General features: G+C 36.9%; 1 protein-coding gene across 2 annotated transcripts in view; it reads left to right on the forward strand.

The window, feature by feature from the left end:
• The window catches only part of SLC41A2 (solute carrier family 41 member 2), a 100256-nt gene that overhangs the window by 29446 nt on the left and 44960 nt on the right, over window positions 1-25850 (forward strand). For both annotated transcript variants that reach the window (XM_029954407.1, XM_029954408.1), the window contains exons 4-7: window positions 6088-6159; window positions 8541-8685; window positions 12515-12661; window positions 22132-22279. In XM_029954407.1, coding sequence (XP_029810267.1) covers window positions 6088-6159; window positions 8541-8685; window positions 12515-12661; window positions 22132-22279 — 512 coding nt within the window. The remainder of the gene's footprint in view (window positions 1-6087; window positions 6160-8540; window positions 8686-12514; window positions 12662-22131; window positions 22280-25850) is intronic.

Here is a 25850-nt window from a genome sequence, read left to right on the forward strand (position 1 = left end):
GTTGCTGTCCAGCTCTCCCAATACCACCTGTTGAAGAGGCTGTCTTTTTTTCCATTGGATACTCTTTCCTGTTTTGTTGAAGATTAATTGGCCATACACTTGTGGGTCCAGTTCTGGGCTCTCTGTTCTATTCCATTGGTCTTATGTGTCTGTTTTTGTGCCAATACCATACTGTCTTGATGATGACAGCTTTGTAGTAGAGGCTAAAGTCTGGGATTGTGATGCCTCCCGTCTTGGTTTTCTTCAATATTACTTTGGCTCTTAGGGGTTATTTGTGGTTCCACATGAATTTTAAGATAGTTTGTTCTAGCTCTGAGAAGAATGCTGGTGCAACTTTGATGGGGATTGCATTGAATGTGTAAGTTGCTTTGGGTAATAATGACATTTTAACAATGTTTATTCTTCCAATCCATGAGCACGGAATGTTTTTCCATTTCTTTGTGTCTTCTTCGATTTCCTTCATAAGTCTTCTGTAATTTTCAGCATACAGGTCTTTTACATCTTTGGTTAGATTTACTCCTAGGTATTTTATGGTTTTTTGTGAAGTTGTGAATGGGATCAGTTTTTTGATTTCTCTTTCTATTGCTTCATTTTTGGTATATAGGAATGCAACTGATTTCTGTACATTGATTTTGTATCCTGCAACATTACTGAATTCATTGATCAGTTATAGGAGGTGGAGTTGATCGGGTTTTCCATGTAGAGTATCATGTCATCTGTGAAAAGTGAAAGTTTGACTTCTTCTTTGCCGATTCTGATGCTCTTTATTTCCTTTTGTTGTCTGAATGCTGATGCTAGGACTTCCAGCACTATGTTAAACAGCAGTGGTGAGAGTGGACACCCCTGTCGTGTTCCTTATCTCAGGGGGAAAGCTTTCAGTTTTTCCCCATTGAGGATAACATTAGCTGTGGGCTTTTCATAAATGGCTTTTATAATGTTTAAGTAAGTTACTTCTATCCCGACTTTATTGAGGGTTTTTATTAAGAAGGGATATTATGTTTTGTCAAATGCTTTTTCTGCATCTATGGACAGGGTCATATGGTTTCTTTCTTTCTTTTTGTTAATGTGATGTATCACATTGATGGATTTGCGAATATTGAACCAGCCTTGTAACCCAGGAATGAATCCCACTTGATCATAATGGATAATACTTTTTATATGCTGTTGAATTCGATTTGCTAGTATCTTGTTGAGTATTTTTGCATCTGTATTCATTAAGGATATTGGCTAGTAGTTCTCTTTTTTTGTTGGGTCTCTGTCTGGCTTAAGAATCAAAGTGATATGTGCTTGGTAGAATGAGTCCGGAAGTCTTCCTTCCATTTCTATTTTTTGGAATAACTCGAGAAGGATCGGTGTTAACTCTGCTTTAAATGTGTGGTAGAATTCCCCTGGGAATCCATCTGGCCCTGGGCTTTTATTCATTGGGAGATTTTTGATAACTGATTCGATTTCTTCACTGGTTATGGGTCTGTTCATATTTTCTATCTCTTCCCATTTGAATTTTGGTAGTGCATGTGCATTTAGGAATTTGTCCATTTCTTCTAGATTGTCCAGTTTGTTGGCATATAATTTTTCATAGTAATCTCTGATGGTTGCTTGTATTTCTGAGAGATCTATGGCCATACCACCCTGAACATGCCTGATCTCGTCTGGTAAATCTCAATGATATTAATAACTCTGGCATAACTTTGATATAGTTTACCATCTCAATATTCTTTCCTACACTTGATCTTAGCCAAAAGGCCGAGAAGCGATCAATATTCTTTCTTAAATTTGGCATAATTCTAAAGTTTACAGGTTCTTATCAGAAAACTTGATTGTTAGATACAAACGAAACTTACCTACTCCTATTGGTTCTCAATTTTAGAGTATGTTTCTTTACATTATTTAAAAAAATGTTTATTTATTTTGAGTGAGTGAGAGAGAATGAGCAGAGGAGGGGCAGAGAGAAAGGGAAAGAGAGAATCCCAAGTAGGCTCTGTGCTGACAGCCTCAAATGTATGAACTATGAGATCATGACCTGAGCTGAATTCAAAACTTGGATTGCTTAACTGACTGAGAAACCCAGTTGCCCCTACAATATGTTTCTTAAGTTATAAATACCAATTCATAGCCCTAGCTTTGTGGAGTGGAAGTGCTTATGTATAACCTACACCGTTTCAGTCATCTAGATTAAACTCCCACTTCCTTTGAAGCTTTATTGAGGTATAATTGGCTCAAATAAACTACACAGATTCAAAGTCCACAATTTGATGAGTTTCAATACATAGCATGTACATGTGAAACCATTACTGTAATCAGGATTATTGATCCCTAGGCATCACCCCTGCACGTTCAGAAAGACATTAGGTTGTGTGTGTGCATGTATGTGCGGGTGTGTTTCACCATATTATGTTTTATGAAATATTTCAAGTATATAAAAATATATATTATGATTTCTAACTCCAGCAAATGACAGAACGAAGTAGTGAGTGACACTTTCCAGAGATTAACAATTAGAAAACCTAGACAAACTGAAGGCAATAGAAACTGATCAAAAGCAGGTAGAAACTAGAAGTCATGCTTAAAGGACCACATCTGCAATGAATAAGCGTTTGCAAAGTTTGTAGCTTTTATACTTGAGCAAGTTTCCCCAGTCCCTGGATCTCATGTGGCAGAAACCCCACAGTCTTAACCAGTTTGAGGTGACAGAGATCAGGGAGTCTAACAAAAAAACAAAAAACACACAACTAGACAAATACGAGAGAGGCCTGTTCTCTACAGACATACACTGGCTAAGATTTGTGAGTTTTTTGCTTTTGTTGATCAAATGTCTTTTGTGACTTGTGCATAGGTAGAGTGGCAGAAGACTGAAGTTTTATTGTCATGAATTATTAGATAACAGAGTTTGGAGCTGACAGAGCAGATAGAAATTTATGAGGAAATTCGGCAGCAATAGAAATCGTAGAAAGGATGAGCCCCAAAATCTGGGTATAAATTCTGCTCAACTCTTTGGCTGATCATTAAACTACACAGGTGCAGAGGGAGAGAGTGAGAGTGTGTGTGCATGTGCACAAGCATGAGCAGGGGAGGGGCGGAGAGGGGAGAGAGAATCCCAAGGAGGCTTTGTGCTGTCAGCACAGAGTCTGATGTGGGGAACTCATGAACTGTGAGATCATGACCTGAGCCGAAACCAAGGAGTTGGTCACTTAACTCACTGAATCAGCCAGGTGCTCCTGGAGCACATATTACGTATATATATATACACACACATATATAATATATAAATTATATATATCTTATAATTTATATAAATTATATATATATTTTATATACATATATATTTTTTAAACTAATACTTCAATGGAGACTTTGAGTACCCTTGTTTCATCTATTTACATATTAAATATATTTTTTCCAATACCAAGTATAGTAACAATATTTGTAAATCTACACTTTCAGGGTCATTCCAACCCACTTTTATCTTTAGTCCTAGTAAATTTTAAAACCTATCTATGACTCATGTATTTCAGGATTAGAAAAATAACACATATACATCTATAAAGAAAAAGGGTGTAGGGATTATAAAAAGTAGAGGTTGCAGGCTCAACCTAAGGCATTTAGATTAAAAAAAATTAAAACCATCATGTTGGCCAAAACATTTTCAGGCTCTGGCCACCTCAGCTCTACTCTTTCCTTAAAAACATACATAGCTAGTGTCTTTGCAAAAATATTGGCCTATTTTTCTTGTACTTTAAGATATATAAATTTAGTTTATATAGAAGTCTTTATCAGATTACTTTCTACTATATCACATTCTTTTCAGATTTTCTAGCCAGATTTTCAGGTCAGCTAATTGAATAAAAGGAGGTCTAGCAAAAGCCTTTAAACAGAACACTTTGTGCTTCCTCTCTACTCTGGAAAAATTGCAATGGTTCATACTGTTCCTAGGCCCCTGGATAGTATGTTAGGTCAGCCCAGTTCTTGGACAGCACAGGTTAAGTTTCAGTATCTTGCCACACTCCCGCTTCTACCCGCAATGCACGCCCATAGCATAAGTATTTTCCCTACATGGTTAAAGTTGGATCAATATTTCTCTCTTTTTTTTATCCTTCTAAAAGTCTTTGTAATTTTTTTTAAAAGGTGATTTTTATTTGTGAAGACGTTCCACTTTATTTCACATAATACATTGTGATTTCACATTATAAATTATATTTCATAAAATGTAAAATATTTATTTCACATCATACGTTAACTTGTTATTTATTATTTATGTTAGACTAAAAGAACGATAGATTCAGAGACTTACAGATCTGGAAGGGGCTTAGAAATTGTGATCTTCATCCTTTACAAAACAGAGCAAGTGAATAGTGTGACAATGTTCTATCAGTATGGATTTGGTCAGTAGAACCGCCATGGTGTATATTGCGGCAGTAAGGAATTTAGTAGAGCAAGTAGGGCTTACACGAATGCGGGAGAGGGAAAGGTCTGTGATGAAAGGGTCAGAGAAATAACCTGAAGCACTGGAGAAGGGGAGGAAAGGCATGGGTGCGTTGCAGTGTAGACATCTGGATGCCTACCGTGTCTGGCCAACCGAGACGTTACAGAAATAATGGTTTCTCCTTCACTCCTTCACAGTCTGTCACTGGCAGACTGACCTGTAGCTCTATGGAAGAGGATGAGGAAGGTACTCCAGGCTTTAGCAGGGACTGCAGCAGGGGTACACGTGAATCTGTCACAGTGGCATACCTACTTCATAGCCCGCATTCATCTGGACTCACCTTTCTTGACTTTTTCCTAGACCTCAGTGTATGTGTGTCTCTACCTCTTCTGATCATCAACCAATCCTGGAGTCTTGACATCTACTTTTTCATGGAATCATTTTAGATTGCTTCTTATACCTATAGATTTCTTTCTAAAGTTACTAAAACTAACACTAATTTATGTCACGCCTATTTCTTGAACATGAAACCTGAAGGAGATTCACTCTTTAAACATTATATCCACCTTATTACTCACTGGAGCAAAGACTCCGGTTGTTAGAGCTACAAACACAAATTTCATGAATTATGTAGATTTCTAGGCTTAGGAAAGAAATCTGCAAATTAAGGCAGCATGAATAATTATGCTGAAGAACTGAGAAATCTTAATATTTGCATTGCTGGGATACTTTGGGACTAGATCCCAGAGTGAGGTTCGAGAATAGAATCTGTTTTGCAAATTGATAGTGGAAATATTGATGTAGCACTTAATCTGCTGGTCTGAAGCCAGTGAGCTAAACTCTCCTCTGTCCGTAAACTACTCATAAACCACAATCCTTATGCATCTCCTACTTTATCCTGTTCACTTGTCTTCCATGACCAAGCAGATGACGAATAATTGAAACCCAACTTGGTATGGTTTTTTTATTAATAAACATTGTTCGCTGCTTTCCAAATGATTGCATTAGAAAAACTCCACAGATTTGGATATCCGTGTTTTGAACTAAATGGTTGAGAAGTAATGATTTAGCTTATAGAGCAATTGAATAATAATTTTTTAGAGGGTATTCTTCCATTTAACAGAAAGATGTATAAATTTTAATAGTACAGTAAACAATGAAAATGTATATGTGAACTGGATGAATTTTTTATTGCTAACAGTTTTAGTCATGGCTCAAATACAAATTATGTACATATAAATGATTTGTTTAATCCTGGGTTTTCTGGTCACTAATTCTTCAAGTTAGACTAGTTTCATGATGTGGATTAAAACCTAGCAACTCAAAATTATGTAATTATTCATATTGGGCTTTAATACATAAAATTTGACATGTTTGGATGACATTTGATGATGTTAGTTGTAAACAGTGGGCAAATGGATAGTATTAACTCGTCTGCTAGTTCTTGTGAGCTAGTAGTTAAATTTTAAAAATATTTTTTTCCCAAACATCTTGGGCAAGCTAAATGTGAGATGCAAGGCTGATAGTGAAATTAGATTTATATTAAGTAAAAATGTGAGGTCATCAGATTTGCCAAAGAATTATCTTTGGCTTTAAGATTTCATATGCTGTTGAAACAGAGTTGAAAGCATATGATTAGTCAGTGATGAAAGTATCTATCTTAACAGGTAAATATTGGGAAGATGGATTCACCCATTGAAAAGTGGAACCTAATAATTGGCAACTTGGCTTTAAAGCAGGTAAGTGATATGTATATTTGTTTATAGATCTTGGGTTTATACATCTTGGGTGTTACCTGTAAGAACGGAATAAATCTTAATGCTGTAAAGACTACCATTTAATTGTTTCAGGGGACTCAGAACAGTACTATAGTATGATGAAAAAGTGATAGAATAAATGGATACCCATGACCTCTGAAAAATTTTCTTTCCCTAGAAATTGATCAGGTTCTTCCAAATATGAAAAATATATAATTAAAATATAAAAATGTGTATAAATTTTTAATCATAAGTGTGTAATAGAGCCAGAATTTGAGTACTTGAGTTAATATCTGTACAAATAAATATTTAGCACTACATTGCTTAGGTGCTTTTTTTTCTACTTTTTTTTTTTAAGTAAATCTTCTTTAATTAAACTTAACTCTTTTCTGTATTATGGTCATAGTATTTATTTAAACTGAGTTTGTCTTAATTTGTTAATGTTACTAGAGCTCATCTAAATGAACACATTAAACTGTCAGTTACGTAGACACTAAATCATGGATTATATATGGGTTATTTACAGGTCCTTCTGATCTCAGATGAATGTCTCTTCCTCTTCCACTACTTCCTACTGTGATTGCAGCCCCTGGTAGCTCTCCAGCGAGTTGGCTGTTTTAATGTTAGCTCAATTAGAACATCATGTTGACAAATGTGGTTGCAGAAGAGTAATTTCATGTAATGTATTTCAAAAGACATAGAAATAAAATAATTTTTGGAATATAGGCTTAAAAAATACCTGTCTAGCTGCTTCTAAGATCACAGGGTTAGACATAAGAAAATCCGTGTTTTAATCTGAGCTCTAACTTTGTTAATTTACTTAACTTTTCTGAGCTTCCTGGCCCCCTTCTTTTAAATCACAGTGTTGCAGTAGAGATGTCTATGATCCTTTCCAGCTTGAACTTTTAGAAACCTATGCAGGGTTAATAATCAAAATATTTAACAACAAGTAGGTTACTATAAATTAATATGTAAATTAAAATTTGAAAATATATTTCATCTTACTCTTTTAATATTCTAAACTCTTACCAAGTGTGTAATGGGCGGTAGTGTAAATTATGCATCACATCATTCTAATAATTTCTGTCTCAGCTTCATTTTTCCTTCTCTTCTTCATCTGCACTCTTCCCTTGTCATCCTCCCTCCCTGCAGCTGTTGGTCCGAATGCGAGCCAGAGATGGCTCTGGATTCCAGCATATGGACAGTCTGGGAGCACCTAGAAATTCTTCTCAAATATTGAGTGCCATTGTGTCTTCATAGGGAAAAGAATCTTTACAGAGTTTTTGCCAGATTGTCAGAGGAGTCCAGGACACAAGCACAATTAGGAATCTGTGAATTAGATTACGTTAGGGCTTCCTTAATTCTCACGTTCTACTTAATACAGTTCTCAGAGTTCAGGGTCAGTGTTACTTTTTTTTTTTTTTTTAATTACTTTTGAGAGAGAGAGAGAGAGGGAGAGAGACAGCCCAAGTGGGAGAGGGGCAGAGAGACAGGGAGACACAGAATCCGAAGCAGGCTCTAGGCTCTGAGTTGTCAACACAGAGCCCAGTGCAGGGCTTGAACTCACAAGCTGTGAGATCACGACCTGAGCCAAAGTCAGACACTTAACTGATCCACCCAGGCACCCCAGTGTTACTTTCTTTAGTTGCTGAGTTGCTTTGTGCCAGTGCTGTGGGAAGTACTTTTTATGTTTATGTAACTCATTTTAATCTCAGTTTTCAAATTTGATGATATTGTCACTTTACAGGTCATGATTGTGATTATTTGTGAGGTTATTTTTTAATGTCTATTTAAAAAATAGATATGAGCTGGGGGAGAACAGGGCACAAATCTTTTTTGCCTGCTTTGTAGCCCAAGACCCAGCATAGTGCCTTGTATGTGGTAGATTCTAAATAAATACTTGCTGGATGAATGAATTTAAATAACTTGCCAAAAGATTAGGTGATATAGCCAAGAGTCAGATTCTTATCATTTGATCATAAAATCCAGTCCCTTACCAGCACTGCCTCTGAAGGCAGACTTCAGTTGTGTGGATTGAGCACACATTTCAGTTTCAGTCTTAAGGTTGGTATCTTCTTAGATGATCTGTGGAGTACATTGTCAAAGTCACTTTGGGTGCTTGATAAAAACAGATTTCTGGACCCCATCCTGTACCCACTGGCACCAGATCATGGCAGTTTGAGAACTCACTGCCTTAGGGAATATTAAAACCAAACTAGAGTGGCTTCTTCAAAAGGTAATGTGGTTCAATGACCAGATGCAATCCTTTCTTCTGACTTTTGGTATGCATATTTACATAATCAAGACGTAAAAACAGTTTTCCAAATGAATAATTCAGTTTGACTGTCTAAAAAATTTTTTAGGTTCAAGCAACGGTGGTTGGCTTTCTAGCAGCTGTGGCAGCAGTTATCCTGGGCTGGATTCCAGAGGGGAAATACTATCTTGACCATTCTGTACTCCTGTGCTCTAGCAGTGTGGCCACAGCCTTCATTGCGTCTCTTCTGCAGGGTGAGTAGATTTAGAAATGGCTACTCTACCGTCTTTCACTTTCAAATAATTTATTTTCCATGTTGAGTATTTTTGTTGAAATGATAACCTGTTCATTTTAAGAAACACAGAGAAAAACTTTTTAAGTCTTTATTTAAATCCCGGTTAGTTAACATACCGTGTAGTATTAGTTACAGGTGTACAATATTGTGATTCAGCACTTCTGTCCATTACTCAGTGCTCATCACAACAAGTGTACTCTTAATGCCCTTCATCTGTTTCACCCATCCTTCCACTCAACTCCATCCTGCTACCTACCAGTTTGTTCCCTATAGTTAAGAGTCTGTTTCTTGGTTTGTCTCTCTCCCTTTTCCCTATGCTCTTTTATCTCTTAAATTCCACATGTGAGTGAAATCATATTGTCTTTGTCTTTCTTTGACTGACTTATTTAACTTAGCATAATACTCTCTAGTTCCATCCACATTGTTGCAAATGGCAAGATGTCATTCTTTTTTGTTTATTCTTCTTTGTTTATTCCTCAGTTGATAGACACTTTGGTTGTTGCCATAGTTTGGCTATTGTAGATAATGCTTCTGAAACATCAAGGTGCATGTATCCCTTTGAATGAGTATTTTTGTATTCTTTGGGTAAATACCCAATAGTTCAATTGCTGCATCATAGGGTAGTTCTATTTTGAACTTTTTGAGGAAACCCCATACTGTTTTCCAGAGTGCCCATACCAGCTGGCATTCCCACCAAGAGTGAAAAAAGGGAGAAAATTTATCCACAAAGTTTTAAAATACCTTATTTCATATATACCTGCATTTGCTGTATGTAAGCCTTAGTATAGAACAGGCTTTCTGAGGTTGTCTCCTGGCCTTAGGTACTCTGGTAGAGTTCCCAAATGAGATCAAGAAAATAGTCTAGATATTCATTAGTTTCTGTAAGTTAAATTAATTGAGAAACTGCATTCTGGAAATCATGCAGAGGACTTACTGGCTTGTCATTTGTAGCAATGAATTCTAGGAATTCTGAATTTCAAAAGCAGTCCCTCTTAAAATTTTTTAAGGTTTCAGATTTCAGAATTTTTGTCCCCACTATTCCTGTGGCAATACAAATATAACCATATGCTCAACACAGTATATTGCTGGCTTTAGACATTTAAAGAACCAGAGGGTTCCAAACATTAACTACATTTGGAGCACCTGGGTGCCTCACTTGGTTGTGTATCCAACTCTTGATTTTGGTTCAAGTCATGATCTCATGGTTTGTAGGATCAAGCCCTGCGTCAGGCTCTGAGCTGACAGCATGGAGCCTGCTTGGACTACTCTCTCTCCCCTCTCTTCTCTGCCTGTTCCCCTCCCTCCCTCCCTGCCTCTCTCTCTCTCTCTCAAAATAAATAAACCTAAAAAAAAATGTAACTACTTTAAAATTTTTCATTTGGGATATCATTCTTTCTATTTATTTGTTAAGAACTTAACACTAGAGAACTAGCTTATTATGAAATCATAATTATTTTCATCTTATAAATGTCATCTTACCCTTAAATCACCAGCAAGGTGAAAAATAGAAAATTATTATGTCAGGTGAATATACAACTGGTAAGCTAACTTTTTTTGTTAGATAATGGGAATTTAGAGAATCTTACTAAGACTTGACTTCCAAAATATTTTCAAGCATTTTGTTTTGGTACTTAAATTATATTAAGGTAGTTTCTTGTCTATATATAGAATTATGAGAATTCAGTGGGTGTTAACAATGGCCAAAGAGGAATGAAATTAAGCTATTGGGAAATTAATTTCTGGTTAAAAGGAAAGTTGGGACACCTGGGTGGCTTAGTGGGTTAAGCGTCAGACTTTGACTCAGGTCATGATCTCACGGTTGGTGAGTTCGAACCCCACAGTGAGCTCTCTGCTGTCAGCCCAGAGCCTGCTTCTGGTCCTCTGTCCCCATCCCTCTCTGCCCCTCTCCACCTCAAAAATAAACACACAGAAAAAGTTAAAGCATTAGCTTCTTTTCCTTTTAGTTCCTTTTCTTCTGTTTTCTAATTTTGTTTCATTTAGAAATAATTGTTTAAAGTTTTAAGTAAAAACTATTGGTATTGCCTAGGATTTTCAAAACCATAAGAATTCAGACTTTTAAAATACATCTGCTAAAAGCATGTTACTTTGAATAATGTGTGTTCTGATTTTATGATAGTTGGACCTTTATAGAGAGAGAGCAGATAGTATTAACCACCTTTTGTAGGTGAGAAAACTGACTCAGGTAAGGTGACCTGTCCAATTTCATCAGCTCGTTTGCAGAAAATCAGAATCAAACCTGTTTCCTAACTCCCAGCTCTTTCCACTGGCCCATGATGGCAAAATACTTGTTTTCAGCATAAAAGATATGGATAGCATTCTGTCCTAGGAGAACTTTCCATGTTGATCTTTTAATGTGCTGATTTTGAAAAAAGAATTTGGGGCACCTGGGTGGCTCAGTCGGTTAAGTGTCCGACTTCGACTCAGGTCATGATCTCACATCTTGTGGGTTCGAGCCCTGCATCGGGCTCTGTGCTGACAGCTCAGAGCCTGCAGCCTGCTTCGGATTCTGTCTCCTTCTCTCTGCCCCTCCCCTACTTGTGCTCGCTTGCTTTCTCTCTCTCAAAAAAAAAAATTAGAAGAAAAGAAAAAAGATTTATTTGTGATCGCATCTTGAGTATTACATAATACATTAAAAATTTTTTTCTATTGCTTTTTTTCTTTTTACAATGATATTATGGGAAAGGTAAGTCTATAGATTGAAAACATCTCCAGAATATACGAGGTGAGACATTATTTGAAGCAAGATAAAATTCTACTTTTAATAATTTTGGCTTTATGGGGTAGTAGAAAACTTTGAACTAGAGTTACTTACAAGCTCTGTGACCTTCAACAAGAAATTAAACCTGCTCTCAGGACCTCAGCTTTTTTTATCTATAAAATGAGTAATGCTAGAATAAAATAATTTTGAGTCATTTTCAGTCTAAAAATGTAGTGAGATTCTGGTTTTTTTCCCCCTCCATAGCCATCTTTAGGCTTCCATACTGGTTCATAGTTAGCATATAAGTGAGCTAATCTTAAATATTCTCTGCACTGCACCCTCTAAATGTTGGCATGAGAAAATCTATGCAATTGGGTATGGATATAAATGTTATCACCCCCCCCTTCCCCACTTCTATGATTCAAGAAAATAAATATTTAGGAGAACAAGTGCACAGTCATATTTTCATCTTCTGGTCTCTGGTTGAAGGTTCATAGAAACTTTGGTTTTAAAGAATATCCTTTACAACGACTGCTTTTTGTGTCCTGGTCTCCAGTGTCCAATTTTTAATTACTTCCCTCTTGACACTTCAACACTTTTAATAATAAAGTGAAGCAAGCATTCTGGCTACTACCATGTGAACAAAGCTGTTTTAGTTGGTCTTCTTCCCAATAGCTGTGCATATAAATATGAATCACCTTTCATTCTTTATTTGGGGGTTAAAATAAAATCTTTGGGTTTGATACATACACACAAATACATTACTTCTAAGACGTACATCTTATTAAATTTGAAACTTTAGCTGGAAAGTTATTTTACAGTAGCTTTTCAGGTCTCTACATACAACACTGAACTTCTCAAATCTTCCATGATCCCTACTTGGAATTTGTCAAACGGCATTTTGCCAGAGCATTAGAGTAAAATGTTTTGTTTGCTTTAGTCAGCTTATCTAAGCAGTCTAACTGGAAGTGATGTGCTCACTGTTTGTCTAGCTTTTATATCTCAGTATTTAGGGGATTGATTTTCTCTAAATCATAGCATAAAAAGTAATGAGTTTTCTTTCTTCCAGGAATAATAATGGTCGGGGTTATCGTTGGTTCAAAGAAGACTGGCATAAATCCCGATAACGTTGCTACCCCCATTGCTGCTAGTTTCGGCGACCTCATAACTCTTGCCATATTAGCCTGGATAAGTCAGGGTTTGTACTCCTGTCTGGGTGAGTTGACTTGATATTAAATACAATGTGCTCTTCAGAGTCTCTTTAAATAATTGTTGCAGTAATGCCGTGAACCTGTGGTGACCTTCTTCTGCAGTAGAACTGTGGTTGGGACTGAGTAGAACAACAAATACCATTTGTTGTATACTTCCTCTGTGTTGTGGTTCTCATATTTTTTTCCTCACATTTTGTTCTCATGGAGTTTAAAACTCTGTAAGATAAGGATTATCATCTCTAACTTCAGATCAGAAAACTGTGGATCATTGAGGTTATACCTGTTACCCACTACTGGGAGGAAGGTTGAACACAGGCCTAGTAGTCTGTGAATTCTGCCCCTTTGCTAAGTGTGTAGGCAGTGAGGAGTCGCCCACAGTGTTCTGATGTATGTATTGTACTCCTGTCCCCGAGCAGTGCTGGAAATGTAGCACTTGTCCCCTCATCAGAAACCATGACAGTTAATGACAACTAAAAAGTCACCATGAAAATTAGCCTGAATGCTGTATGAAGTTGGAGACATCATAGATAGATAGATAGATAGATAGATAGATAGATAGATAGGATTCCTGATAATGGTAATAAATTATGTTTAGAATCTCATGAATCATTGTAATGAAGATTTGTATTTTGTGGTTATTGTCAATATAAATGAATATGATTTGTGAGCATTGGTTTAGTGCTAAAAGTTGTTTATGGCTTTATTACTTTTAGATGCCAAATTTTAAAAAGTAAAAGAAAACAGAAACCCACAGAATTCTACAAGGAAAAGCAAAGTTTATAAGCCAAGCCAGAAGTAGACATTTATTTATATATCCTCATATACTTAATGAGTTCTATACAGATTTATGGTATAAGTCTAAAGTACCTTTGGTTTGAAGAAGTAAGGATTTCATTTGTTTTTGAACTATAGAAAAGGTTTTATTTAACCTGACAAAAGCAGTCATTTTTTACTACTTTTGGAGATATTAAGGGAAGCTTTGTTTAGTATATAAAATTACTTTAAATTACTTAATGAGTGACATAAAACTAGTCAGTAAAAGTTGATGTATGTGTTCAAGGAAGATTTTTCTCATTTAGAAGATGAGGTGTGTCCACTTGACGTAAGGCAGAAGACAATAAATGATCAATGGCCTCCATGTAAGATCCTGTTCCCATAGGTCTTGGGTTTTTATTGTTGTAAAACACATGAGGAATGATGTATGTGCAAGTATATTAAGGGTAGTGTTCAATTCTCCTCTCTTCTAGTCAAATAAAGTACAGAAAATGAGTTATGTTATTAAAAGGATAATCTCTTTAGTTCTTTATTGTTGGGGTGATTATTGGTCATACTTTTCTCTATTATACAATTTAGAAATTCATACTGAAGTCAAGGATTGAAATACTAGCTTGTGGCTAGTTTCAGAGAAAGTGACTTAATGTTCTTCACCTCTGTTAGACTCCTTCACCTGTTCACAGGCAGGTGGATGACTTGTAGGCCTCACCTTCCCAAAGGAACAAGTTAACTGTATTGGGTAAGGGAGGCTCTCATCAATAGGCTGGATCCCAAAAGAGAAAGGGGATGAGGTAGGCATGGCTGTGCCCCTTTCCCTAGTCTTACCAGTTAGACCAGTCTCTCCTACTGTGAGGAGGAGGTAAGAGAAAGGAAAGGGGAAGCAGAAGGAGGGGGTAAGGGGTTTCTTTCTAGTATTATTCTATGGGTCTTGCCAAGACCAGTGAAGGTTGGTAGTGGCTCTGGGATGGGTTCCCTTACATACCCAGAAAGAAAGGTACATTATTCTCAGATTTGGGAACCCAAGTTAACAGGAAGTCAGTTGTAACACATTTCTTGGCTGCTGATGTCTCCTCAATCGAAGTCCTGGTAGTAAGAAAGTAGGAAGGAGAGTGCTATTGAAGAATGCCATAATAAATTTGACAATTGTTATAATGATACAGACTCAGTAGTTTGATATTCCAGAAGATAAATCAACTTTTGAGGAAAATAATGTGTATTGACTTTAAAAAATGTGTTTTTTTAAATCACTCTAGTGATGAACTTCTTACAAAAGACTTAATCATGTGTTACTATCTAAAGCTTTCACTATTTTGAGGGCTGTATGTGATACATTAGTAGTTTAGCTGGATGAATAAATAAAAAAGCAAAATAGAATGATTTCTATTTTGAAAAACAATTTTATTATTAAATATTGCTTAGGCTTTTCTGGGCTTTTACTTGTCTTGTGAAAGCTGGCTCAGTGTAATTCAAGGTAAATTAATCAAAATAGGCTCTTTACATGTAATCTGTATCACTTATTTCCCTAAAGTGCTGTATATATTTTTCTGATGGGCTGCTGATTGACTCCATAGCTGACTTAACAGTGACGGGTTTTTCTGGTATCAGTGTTGGATTATAACATGCCTACATTGTGAGCACTAGGGGGCCTCGTAAGATCATTATAGTATTTGTGTTGATTTGGATATGAAGGTTGGGAACAGGCTAGTTTGAATCCTGAGGCCCCATTCATCCTGCTGAGATGCCTAATTCTTAGAAAGAAAGGCTAATTCCTGAACTCCGCTGGAAATACTTAGTCTTTAGAGAGAAGAGGATTTCATGGCAGCCCCAGGCTTCCTTTAGGGATAGAGGCTGTGTGTTCCCTAGGTCCCAAGGAATGGGGCATTGCGAAGTCTCACTTAGTACCCCACCTCAAATTTTGAATACTTAGAAATGGCTTTGAACAGCTCCCTTCTTTGTCTTGTTAGTTTTGCTACATGGACTGAAGCTCACTCTAGGTTAGTTGAATGTGTTCCTTTTCTTTTGGTCCTGATAAAATTTGCTGATTTCGGATGTTTGTAGTAAATATGGGGTTTCCCTCTTTTCACCTCCCCACTTCTCCCCAAAAAGGACAAAACAATCCCAGAGCTTTGTTTCTTCCTATTGTCTTTATTTTGTGTAGTCACCTAACTTTTTGTTGCTCATTTAACAGAGCTGAAGTTTTAGCCTCTGGGAGTCAGCAGAAACTTTCCTGTGATTGTTACTCCTGCCAGACTCAGCTGGTACCAACTTTCATACACTGTCCACGATTTTTCTCTTTTCTTTCTTACGTCATTCCCTTACCCTCCGTTAAGGGTAGTCAGAGCTGTCATTTTCAATGCTACATTCATATGTTTCCCTAATGTTTAATTGATCTTTTCCTCTTCTGGATTCCTTTGGCATCACAGTGATGCTTCTCTTATAACATTCTTTGCATTTTTGGATTCTTTGGCTCATTATAGCTCTTTGTGCACATAGTATTAGGGAAACACTGGAAGAAAATCTTGCCTTAGCAGAAAGTATCAGGGGGATTCATATCCTAAGGAAAAATTTAAATGGCAGCATATGGCCAGGAGAGATCTCGAAATAGAAGAGAAAATAAGAAAGTTAGTTTAGAAAGTAATCTAAGCTCTAGACTATGATATGCTTTTGGTATGACTTGCTGAGAAAATAAAGGTATTTATTCATTCATACAGCAATGTTTAAACAATAATAGTTTGTGAAAGCTATTTAAAGAATAATGTAACTGCTTGGGTATATAATTCTTGCATATACCTGATTTTATTGATTTGAGAAACTGTCAGCTTTTCTTCTTTAGGCAAGATTTGAGAAGCACAATGTTGACTGATTTCTCATTCTTCGAGGTTAACTTTAAGAAGATGGCTTAGTTGAATCCATTAGGACAATAACGATCAGCCTCGGGTTGCTCCAGTGCGTGGAAGCTAACAGGGATGCCAGCTAGTTATTTACAGAATGTTCTAGAATATCATGGCCTTGATATGAGTGGCGATATGAGTAGAATCTAAATCTGTCCTGCATGTCACTCTTCTTCAGGTATTTTCAGCACTGTCTTAGTTTAGAATGATTCCTGGAAGGACAAGTTAGTGAGGAAATTCTCATGGTTGTAATAGGGCGTTTAAAGAATTGTCAGCTTACAGTGCCCATTGCTTTGCTGCTCACGCAGAAACAGCCGTCATAAAAATGTCACTCATAGCAGCTACGTATTTCAAAATAATTTAGGGTAAGGTAATGAATATTATTAATGAGATTGTGTCACAGTAGTTGCAAAATGCCACCAACAATCTATCTAATAAAAGGTGAGAGTCATGAATCCAAAAGATGTCTGTTAGGTTTGGTAGTTAAGAGGAATCACAGCAACGTGAACCACTTGAGCTGTGTCCATCCTTACTTTGTCCTGGCCAACTTATACCACAGAATCAATACTAATGCCTGCAGGCTTTTATTAGGCTTAAAATTCTGCAAAGCTTTATCTGTACACCTGTCTTCATTTCCTCTTGCTGCTAGAACAAATTACCGCAAACTCCGTGGCTTAAAAGAACCGAAATCAATTTTCTCACAGTTCTGGAGGCCAGCAGTGTTAACATGGCTCACACAGGGTCAGAATCAAGTTGCCCACAGGGCTGGTTTCTTCTGGACATTTGAGGGGGAAATTCCTTGTTTCTGATCGCCCGGTGGCTTCCGGGATCCCTTGGCTCACAGGTGCATTACTCAGTCTCTGCCTCTGTGGTCACACTACTGCTCGTCTCAAGTCAGGTCTCCCTCTCGGTGCTGCCTGGGAGAGGGTACCTGTGATCATGTTTGGGCTCACCCTAATTATCCCGAATAGCCTCTGCATTTCAAACCACTTGACTTAGTCACATCTGCAAAGCCTCTTTTGCCCTATAGGGTAATATCCGCAGGTTCTAGGATTAAGGTGTGGATTTCAGCCTACGAAAACACCCGTTGTGATCTACCCAGAAATTCAAACAAATATCATTTTGACTAGGATTACTTAAATGTATTCCATGTAGAAGGAAGACATTATTTTAGATTTTGATATTAACGCAGAAGTTTGTGGTTAGCTCTTAGTCGACCATTTTCTCTCGCCAGTTGTGTCCTTCGTGGTTTTCTGAAAGTCATTCCTTAGTTTTATGACATCAATAAAACACCAGTATATCCCTCAAAGAGGAATGTTTTACAGTCTTCCTTTTTCTTACATTTGTAGTTTTACCTTAGCCATCAGAATTGAGTTAGATGTTAGCCAGGAAAAAGATAGGAAGGTCCTATATAATCACAATTCGGTGGGAATGGGCATGTTAGATTTCTCAGGAAATTGAGATAGTAATGATTTACAGTAAATCAATTTTAGTAATTTTTATTTTCTCATGGTTTTCCTACCTTTTTAATGTTTAAATTTTCTTTGTATTTAGAGATAATTTTAAGCTTATAATAGTTGCAAAAATTTAAATAGTATTAAAAATCTTGCATACCTTAGACCCAGATTCACTTAGTGTTAACATTTTACCCCATTTGGTTTTTTAGTCTCTGTCTCTGTATGTATGTGTGTGTGTGTGTATGTATATATATGTGTGTGTTTGTGTATAGATATATATGTATGTATATTGTTTGTCTTTAGAACATCAACCTTTTTTGAGAGAGAGAATACATGCATGTGCAAGCCGAGGAGGGGCAGAGGGAAAGGGAGAGAGAATCCCACGCAGGCTCCACACTGGGCATGGAGCCTGGCACAGGGCTTGATCACATGACCCTGAGATCATGACCTAAGCTGAAATCAAGAGTCAAATGCTCAACCGACTGAGCTACCCAGGCACCCCAGGACATTGACATTTTTGAAGACTGTAGTTCCCCTTCCTTTGTTTTCAATATTAGAATTTTTAAAAATTGAGATACAGTTCACATTCCACACAATTTACCTTTTAAAAGTGTACAGTTCAGTGATTTCTAGTACATTCATAAGATTGTACAACTTATTAATAGGACCTATTTTCTATTCCAGAAGATTTTCATCACCTCATAAGGAAACCGTTAGTTGTCACTCCCCATTCTACTCTTTGTCCAGCCCCTGCGACCGGTAATCTACTCTCTATGGGTTTGCCAGTTCTGGACTTTTCCTAAAAATGGATGACCTTTTATGTCCAGCTTGTTTCAATGAGTGTGCTCTCAAGTTTCACCTGTGTTGTAGCATGAATCAGTACTGAATAATATTCCATTGTGTGACTGTACCACATTTTGTTTGTCCACTTACCACGTCATGGACATGTGGGTTCCTTCCACTTTTTGTCTATTATGAAAAATACTGCTGTGAACATTCTTGTACAAGTTTTTGTATGAACATTTGTCTTCAGTTCTCTTGGTAGTTAACTAGCAGTGGTATTGCTGGGTCATATGATAACTTTGTTTAACTTTTTGGGGAGCTGCCCAAATTTTTAGTTGATTTACTGAGACATTTTCTCCCCACTTTGAAAGTTCAGGCAGTGACCCTGGGGTTGAGTTGGTAGGTCTACCTCTTGCAACGGCAGACTTCCTTCCAGAGATTTAATGTTGAGAGGAACTTAAACACTGAGTGTCATGCTTCTTTCTTGACCTAAAAATGAAGCACTAAGATGATTTGACCTAACAGAATAGTTCTTTTCCTTTGTGTTTAATGGATTTTGCCTTTAGTTTTCTGTTTAATCTTAAAAGAGATTGCTGGCAACCTTAGTTGTTTTAAGAGTTAAGAATGCCTTCTATTTGGGATATTATTTATCCTAACCTAATGTTTTAACAAGGAGAACTGGGAATCCATTCAGTAAAGTTATTCTTTATAAAAATTCATGGAGAAAATGACACTCTGTGTAGCATTAGTCATTTCCCTTTAAATGGAAGAAAATATTTAATGGATTTTGCTAGCATAATTATTTTGAAGATGTGATCTAGATAAAGTCATGAGAAAATTTGGTTGGATATTATTTTAATATTTATAGTAATTGTCCCTACCTGCTAAGAAAAAAAAATTGAGTTTCTATCTAGTTCAAACATCTTTAATCATAGGCAAGAAGATCTTTAAATATTTTAAGATGAAGAAATACAAAATTTAATCAGAGATAAGAGTCTGGATAAGGACTGAAGAATTTTGTGAAATGGCAGAACAATTTAGTAACATTTGACTAAAATCTAATAAGACTATAAGCTACAAGGACTGTGAGTTTAAGTCTGTGAGTTATATAAGGTGAAGCCTCTACTATACACCATAATTATTAGAATCATTGAGAAGAATCCAGGAATGTCCTGGCTGAAATCTCTGATAATAATAAAACCTTGATCAGCTAAAATGATATTACAAAACTGTTTTGGGATGGTGTCACTGTTTTAAGAAGGGATAGGCAACTTGTATCCCTGAGGATATTTAGAATTGACTACAAAAATATTTGAGAATCAGACTCATGGTATTAGTGGTTTTAAGCTGAAGAGACAAAACATGGATTTTTTAATATACTTATAATATAGCCCATTAGAGAAACATGTCAGTCTTCTAATTCTATCTTAAATTTGTAATTAAGTAATTTACTTATTCTTGTGGTTTTAAATATAAACATTCCCAAATTTGTATGCATTATATGAAACTTTATGAAAACTTAAAGACTTGCTGTAGTTGTACCTTTAATTTGCTAGATTTACAAAGATTGGCATAAGTACTTGGAAACTTTTGGGAGACACGAGAAATGTCTAAGGCCAATAGAGCATCTCAGAGTATTTAAGTTTGTAAATGTAACTACATAGTATTCCAAACACTTAAAACTAATTTTTGGTTGGGTGCTAGACATTGTGATGTAATATCATTAAGTGCTCGGTGGTTTTGTTTTTCTTTACAAAGTTTTGAGTTTATTCTTGTAGGTAGTTAATTGTGGATTAGCTTGAGCCTCACAAGGCATGGTTTCAAGCTTTATTGGAGCCCACCTTGCGTAGACTTTACAGTAAAGCTGGCGCTACTACTAAGATATAACCCTTCTCAGGTGTTTACTGAATCTTCTCAGTGTTCAAAGAGGCTTCTCTTCTCTATAAGATTAGCTCTTGAGTGACTTCCAGCCCTTGGTAAACTTTGGGAATTTTTCAGTTTATGACTCCCCAATTATTCTTGGCCTAGCCTTGTAGAATTCACCCTGTGCGTGCATGGCTTAGTATTCAGTTCACAAGCTCTTTCTCTGAGAGCTTCTGTTTCTCTAATATTTTGTCCTGTAAATTTCTGTTGCCTTAGTGTCACTCTGCTCAAGCTTTCCCTTCCCAAACTGTGGTCTAGAATGTGCCTTAAGCAACGGGCTGAGGCTGTTGGAGGCCTTATTTCATTTCTTTGCCTTCTCTCAGGGATTACAGTTTTCCAATGCCTGTTGTCTAAAGTCTACTGTCTGAAAACAGTTAATATTTACCCACGTCTGTCTGTCTGTCTATCTATCTAGATTTCCAATGCCTCTTGTCTAGGGTCTACTGTCTGGAAACAGTTAATATTTACCCACATCTATCTATCCAGCCAGCCAGCCAGCCTTGTCATTTCTGAAAGCACTTAAAATTTTGTTCAGTGGTGATATACAGCATGTCCACAAAGCAAGACAAATAGCTAAGCCCAAAGTCAATGAGGCAGAGAAGGATATTTGCTATGTCGGAAAACATAACAAGAATGGAGAGAGAGTGAGTAATTGTGATCAAGTAAAACAGTTTACCACACAGAGGTTTTAACAGAGTCCTGGCAATCTGCTATCTCAGTGTGTTCCAAATAGCAAGATGTTAATGATAATGGCAGTGATAATTATGACAATAGTAAGTGTCCAATAAATATTAGCTAGGCACCTGGGCACTATTCCACTTACGTGTACTAATTCTCGTAAGACTCACAATAATGCCATGAAATATATACTGTTATTATTGCCATTTTATAGATAAGGAAATTGAAGTTTATAGAAGTTAAATTTCTTGTCCAAGGTAAGTTGTAACACTTAGACGTGAAAGTAGGTGGTCTGGCCAACCTTTGGTTAACACAGTGTACTATATTCTATCTTAGCATATTAAGGGTCCTGAGAAGTTCAGCAGTGAAGAAATGTGCTTAACTTTATTAAACTTGTTTTGGAGCTTGGAACACTGTTCAGTATTGAGAGGAAATCTGTTATCAATTGATTGGCCAAAATTCCTTGGAAAGCTTGCACTGTAAGATCTTTGTGGGTAAAAACAATATCCCATTTGACTTGAGAGTTAAGGGTACTAACTTTGGTGTCAGATGCCATTTTCTTGCTATCTCTTAGCCATGTTCTTAAGCTCCTAAGCTTCAGTTTTCTTCATAAAATACAAATGACAGTATCTATTTCATACTTGTGAGGACAGTCACATGAGATGATGACTAGAAAGCAGTTAGCACAGTACTTGGTAAATAATAGAAGCCAAATAAATGTTAGCTTTTTTACTCTTATTGTTCTTACTGTTTATTATTGTTATTGCACTTCTCATCTAGCTCAGATAGCTAATTCAATAAATGTTTGTTGAATTAATGTATTAGTTTTTGGTTAAATTGTTTAATATTTTTACCTTATCTACATGTGAATATGTTGGATAACATCCTATCTTCTGGGAAACTTTTAATATCTACGTTTGCTCCCTGGTTAGAAGAGAGATTGGAATATTGTCTCTTTTTTCATTTTAGAGCGGTATTACTACATTTCTCCATTAGTTGGTGTCTTTTTCTTGGCTCTCACGCCCATCTGGATTATAATAGCTGCCAAACATCCAGCCACAAGGACGGTTCTCCACTCAGGCTGGGAGCCTGTCATTACAGCTATGGTTATAAGTAGGTTAGTATTAAAGTATGCGTGTGTGTGTGTGTCTATATGCCTGCATCTGTATATACATAAAAACATCAGCAGCCTGTTTTTATTTCTTGGGTCAATCATTTTATATAGCCAAGACTTTATTATCACACATAATAGAGTTATTAGTCACAGAAATTCTTGGAATGAGTAGACATATCTCATTTGGCTACCAGTTTCAAATTTTTCTCCAATCAAATCCTTACCAGACTGATGAGTAAAATTTAGTGGTGTTCATGTATGTGTGTGTGAACCTGACATTATTTATTTTTAACAGTAAGTTGCTCACATAAGTATCAGACAGCCTTAGAAATGGATGTACCATTTGACTACTTCCACTTCTAGAACTTTGACAGAACATAAGGACATAATTAAGGGTATATGCAAATGATTCACTTGTAAGGATCCTCATCACAGTGGAATTTTTAATAACAAAAAAAGAGAGAGACCACCTTAGAGGTCTTAGCAACCAGGTAGTGATCAAAAAAATTATAGTAGAGTCACAAAATGGAATATTAGCCACTAAAAATAACACTGCAGTGTTTTATTAACATGGAAAGATGTTCATTATGCCTTTGGTGAAAAGAGCCAGCTAGAAGAGAGTCTGAATTTCCTGTTAAACATGGTATATTGACACACATTTATCTTCTTCCTTCCTGAAACTACTAAAATGACAGTAATAGAACTGCAAAGCTTTAAAAACCACAAAGGCAGAAGGGGAGCAGAGAGGACAGCAGGTGAGAGATCCAACAAAATTAGTAAACAGGAATCAGTTGGATGACTTTTAACTGAACTACCGGAATGGAAAAAGCTAAAACCTAACCTCCTATAGGGTGAGGGGACACCCATTGGAAGTGAGCTGCTCTAAGCCTCGGAAACCCAGAAACCCAGAAACATGAAGAAATTAGAGGCACTAAGTACTCCTCAAAGCTGAAGTGGAGAAGATTGGTTGACAGTTTATGTGAGAAGCAATTAGATCCTGAAAGCCCTTCTCCAGCTTGACCACCCAAGTGATTGCCCCCTTCCCACCTTGGCAGAAGCAAGAATTAACTCTGGAGACACTAAATCAGAGAAGCTGTGGATTAAGAAACACCTGCACAGGGGAGGGTGCAGAATAAGCACTGTATGAAAAGTAGGATTAGGTGAAAATCTAGATGCCGAACAGTGAAAACCCTATCCCACTTCTTTTTCTTTGCTCATGGAATGCTGGCAGTCAGGCCTGTACTCCCAGGCAAGAAAATTAGAATAATTCCTTTCTGGGGTAACTCATCAGCACCAGAGAAAACCTTGTGGTTGCTGACCCTTGTGGGTCCTTGAGTGAAAGAGCTACATGCCCCCCGACCATTCTTCGGGAGGCCCGCCTGCTGAGGAGCGTGCTCTGAGATGCCCTTTACTGAGGAACAGGCAGTAGAAGGATCAACAGACATTGATTAAGGCTTCTAAAAGGAAAGACAGAGACCAGAAAAATGGTACTCAAAGAAAGTGCAGGGATAGTTGAATGACCTCAAAAATTTCTGATCAGTGCCCTTTAAAGCAATAAGAGAATCTATGGCATCCATAATGTAAGAACAGAATGCTCTCATAAGGAGGATTTGGAAAAGCAGGAAGAGCTCTTGGGAATTAAGAATATATATAAATAGCAGAAACAAACAAACAAAAAAACAACTCGGGAAAAGTTAGAAGATAGAGCTCAGGAACTGTTCTGGAAAATAGAAAACAAAGAGGTGGACAACTGGAAGTAAATAATAAGAATAAATTATCAAAGAAATAATGCAAGAAAATTCCCCAGGAATGAGGAAGACCATGGGCTTCCAGATTGAAATGGCCTGCTTAGTACCCAGCACCGTGAAGATGAGGAGGGACCCAAATAATAAATTTACTGTAAACCCCAAATCTCCTGGAGAGAAAAGACAAGTTACATATAAAGCATTGGGAATCTGAATGATGTCCAATAGCAACACCTGAAGTTTTTCCTTCAAGAAAATTCTGAAGGGAAATTATTTTGAGCTTCACGTATGGTTGCGGTATAAACCAAATGGAAAGGTGGCATCAAGTAGTTTTCGGTTGTGCAAGATCTCAAAAACTTTGCTTCCTATATGCCCTTTCGTATGAAAGCTGGTAGAAGATGTGGTCTATCAAAATGAGAAAATAAATCAAGAAAGAAGAAACATGGGAATGAGGAAACCCATTCCACGAGAGCATGTGGTTCATTTTTCTATGGTGTAGATTGCTTTTTTGCTGGAAGATTCAGGCAGTAGGGTCCTATGAAATGTTGGGACTTGTTTAGAGACCCACAGGCCCAGTGTGGGAGATTGAGGAGGAGGTGCAGGTTGACAGCTGTGTGTCAGGCCTAGAGGAACTGTCCAGGGTGGCAGGGGGACACTAGGCTTGAGGTAGAATGTCTCCAAGAAAAAAAAAGCAGAATTGATTGGTTACCAGATAACTTTGACTTATTCAGAGGCATTTCATTAACTTTATTAGAAATTTGAGGCTGAATTAGGAATAAGTATCTAAAAATTAGGAAAAATATGGGACAGAGCAACAAGTAAAAGTGAGGAAATCTAATAACACTTGTGACTCCGTTGTGAATAATGATTCCATTGTTACAATAAGGTAAACCCTAATTACTCCACCCAGAACAATAGAACCAAGTTGGCAGGATACGGGAAGAAGGGCTTTATGAATGGTCTGAGGCGGGGAGGGAAGGGCAAGGGAGACTAAATCCTCATCCGTCATAGTGGAGGTGGTTAGGTAAAAGTCTAAAATTAAAATCAAGAAATCCCAGTATCAAAATTATAGAAAAAAAAAAAAAAGCCCAGTAGCAACATGTTATTTGGAAATATAGAATTAAATGCCAGAGGAAACAGCTACAGAAGTTGAAAAAAACTTGCTGGCGTAGCACAGGTTCTGGGGGTGGGAGCTGGGGGCTATTTAATAGGCTTTGTGGCACTTCCACTTTTTAAATAATGTACATGTGTTTATTTAATAAAAACAATGACAAAAGTGAAGAGAATACTTTTGCAATGTGACTTTTCATTTATAACAATCTGTGTTTAAAAATGTCTGGGAGGCTAGCTACTAACGTGTTAACAGTATAACTCTGAATGATGTCATAATAGTTGACTTTTATTTTCTTTTTTGTTTGTATTTTTTAACTTTTCTATATTTTGTTATCTGGGTCATAAAAACATGTTAGAATGTGTTTTAGCAAATATTCATGTTACAGTCACAGCATGAACCCACATGTTTTGGCACAGAGATTTACTCTTTGATATATAACTAGTTCTATGAAATATATATATATATTTTTTTAGAGCTTAAAATATTTTCTTATTACAAAATTTTTTTAAACGTTTCTTTATTTTTGAAGGACAGAGAGACACAGCATGAGCAGGGGAGGTGCAGAGAGAGAGGGAGACACAGAATGTGAAGCAGGCTTCAGGCTTTGAGCTGTCAGCACAGAGACTGACACGGGTTGAACTCATGAACCACGAGTTCATGGCCTGAGCCAAAGTCAGCCACTTAACCAGCTGAGCCACCCAGGTGGCCCTAGAGC

This window comes from Suricata suricatta, chromosome 10, assembly GCF_006229205.1.
Source record: "Suricata suricatta isolate VVHF042 chromosome 10, meerkat_22Aug2017_6uvM2_HiC, whole genome shotgun sequence".
NCBI classification, from domain to species: domain Eukaryota; kingdom Metazoa; phylum Chordata; class Mammalia; order Carnivora; family Herpestidae; genus Suricata; species Suricata suricatta.